The sequence below is a fragment of the Phytophthora infestans genome, genomic scaffold (assembly GCF_000142945.1).
Source record: "Phytophthora infestans T30-4 supercont1.1340 genomic scaffold, whole genome shotgun sequence".
NCBI lineage: Eukaryota > Oomycota > Peronosporomycetes > Peronosporales > Peronosporaceae > Phytophthora > Phytophthora infestans.
The window spans coordinates 1-2,499 of record NW_003302636.1 but is presented as its reverse complement, the minus strand read 5'-3'; the positions used below and the strand labels follow the sequence as shown (position 1 = coordinate 2,499).

Here is a 2,499-nt window from a genome sequence, read left to right as displayed (position 1 = left end):
TCTACCAATGCCTGCACATCGGCGGTCTTCCACTCGATCAATGCTACTCGCTGCGTCAACGTCAGGGCCTCCGTCTCGTTCGGGTGGTCGAGCCACTCCCCCCATCAGGATGGAAATGACCGTCACGGAGCAGATTGCCAGACAGGCACGCAAGTCCACGGTACTCGATTCTTTTCTGCTTTTCCTTGCTTCTTTCTGACTTGGGGACGTCCCCGACTTTTTGCGCTCTTTGTTATCACAAATGACCCAGACTGCGAGGATTCTGACGAGCTGCTGCTAATGTGCTGGCGCTTGGACTGGCTTGGATTTTGTTTGAAATCAGACATACTTGCTGCATCCACCTCTGGGGTGGTTAAAGTCACACAGGAATTGCCTCTAGTTACACACAGTGGTTCTTGTGTAGCAGGAGGGGTCAAAGTCACGTGGGAAGTACCTCTAGTCACACACGGTGTAACTGTAGGCTCTTGCATTGTAGCTGTAGCACATTGCATTGTAGCTAGAGGTGCGCTCTGTTGAGTCGGAGGTTCGTCATCGTCCGAGTTCGCTGTGGAAGTGTTCTTGATTTTTTCTTCATCTTCCGTATCGCTTTTCATCACAGCATCCTTTGGTTCAACAGCATTGGTATTTAACGTAGGCGAAAATGTCAGCGACGATAGCTGTGAAAGCGGGTCTACCCATTCACCTTCTTGACCAACAAATGGTGCAACACCGTCCTTGATAATGTCTTCAAATTTCTCCAAGGCGCTCATCATTTCTCCAAATACAAACGTTCAGTTCCTCCTCATAATGTCTGCAATACTCTTTCCACACTCGAGAGCGTGCTTGTACTTCGTCGTCCCATTTAAAACGTGATGGCGCCTTGCTGTCATAGCAGAGTCACGGACTTGGAAGGTTGTGCACGCAACTGTTTTGTCTGGTACGTCTTCTTCTGGCGCAGGTTGATTCAGCTTGCACGACAACCTCCAACGGGGTGCAATGTACCGAATAGGAATTGCCTGTTTTCCACGTAAAAGTTTCTTCGGATGGCGGCGGTGGTTATGCTGGTACAGCGCGTTTCGCTTCTTGAATTTCCTGTTGCACTTGTGGCAAATCCCCCCACGCGCATCAGCTTCTAGGCGCGCTTTCTTGGACTTGACCTTGTTGGGGTTGTCAGCACAGTAACGGCGGTGGTTGGAGAGATGACGACACGATGTGCACTGTTGGACGCAATGCTCGCACATGTAGCTTCTGAACACAGCAGCTTCAGTTGCGTCGGCCTTTTGTGGAATTCCACGTACACGTACGTAACAATGCAGCCTCAAATTTTCCTCTTCAAATTCAGCCCCTGCATGGACCAAGTCTCCGCGGAACAGCAGGAATGCGCCCGCGTCAAGTGACAACAGTTTGCATTTGTCCATTTCTGCATAGACTCCAAAATAGCCAGGATAGACGTAGAACTGTGTGTCTGATTGAAGAGCAATAATGACAGACGCCTGAACAATACCCTTTTCCAGTTTCGCTTTGCTTGTCTCGAATGAAGGAAAATCTAGGTGGATGCCTTGGCGAAGGCCCCCCGGAAGTGATTTCAATGCGTTCCAAATAGACTTTTTGGTGTACCAATTTTTATCAGATCCTTCCACAATACCCTTCACTCGCTTGTATATTTTGTTTGTAGCCGGACCAAATGTAGCAATAGGAGCTTGAAGACGGAAATGGTCACGTTCTACTTCATACACTTCACCAAAAATAGGTCTGAAGTCCAGTTGCTCGATTTCCTGTTTAGCTTTCTCCAAAGTGTGAGGCGGTAGTCTTAAGTTTCCGACAAGGTAGCCTTCATTCCAGAATTGCGCCTTTAGACTGGCATCCATAATGACTGACACCTCGTCACACTTACTGGCCAGGTACACACGTGAAGGAGCACACAGGTCGTGTCAAGTCGTAAATGTGGTTGAGGTACTCGCCAGCAGAGCGGACCAACGGCTGTAGCTTCACGCGTCTAACACAACGCACGTCTGAAAGCAGCAGCCTCTTCACGACGAACAGCAAGTAGGTGCCGACTGCGAGGCTTCTTGGGGGCAATACTGACTCGTTAACAGAGTCTTCAAGGCTTCAGACGACGGAACAGACACCTCGGTGGCGTTTGGGTTGCAAGTGCGGCTTCTGGTGGCGGCTCAGACTCTTCTGGCAGTGGTGGCGGAGCTCGTGCTTGGGGGAAGGCACTGCGTCGTGATTGTTGTGAGCGGGTGGATTTGGACGGGGTTGCGGGCTGCTCAAGCGACGAATTGGGGCTTCTTTGGTAGTTCTTGAGTGATAAAACACTGGTTACCAAGCAGTACTTGGTAGTACCCTCGGAGGCTTAACTACCAATGGTACTTAAGCCTCCGAGGGCGTCATCGTTTACAGGCGATGACGTCAATATAACACTGCACTGGTACAGTACAATGTCGTCGATTGTTGTGGACTGTAGATCTGTCGGTGTGGATTATCCTTAAAAAAACATGTGGATTTTTCATATTTCCT

The 2,499-nt window shown here is 49.5% G+C and overlaps 1 protein-coding gene across 1 annotated transcript; it reads right to left on the bottom strand.

Annotated features, from left to right (window-relative positions):
• Positions 1–1,368: 1,368 nt before the first annotated feature.
• On the bottom strand, positions 1,369–1,847 carry PITG_22138 (uncharacterized protein; the record flags this gene model as incomplete). The annotated part of the gene is made up of 2 exons (XM_002894668.1): positions 1,369–1,436; positions 1,484–1,847. The coding sequence occupies 2 exons, from the start codon at positions 1,845–1,847 to the stop codon at positions 1,369–1,371; spliced, it is 432 nt and encodes a 143-aa protein (XP_002894714.1).
• Between the last annotated feature and the right edge of the window lie 652 nt (positions 1,848–2,499).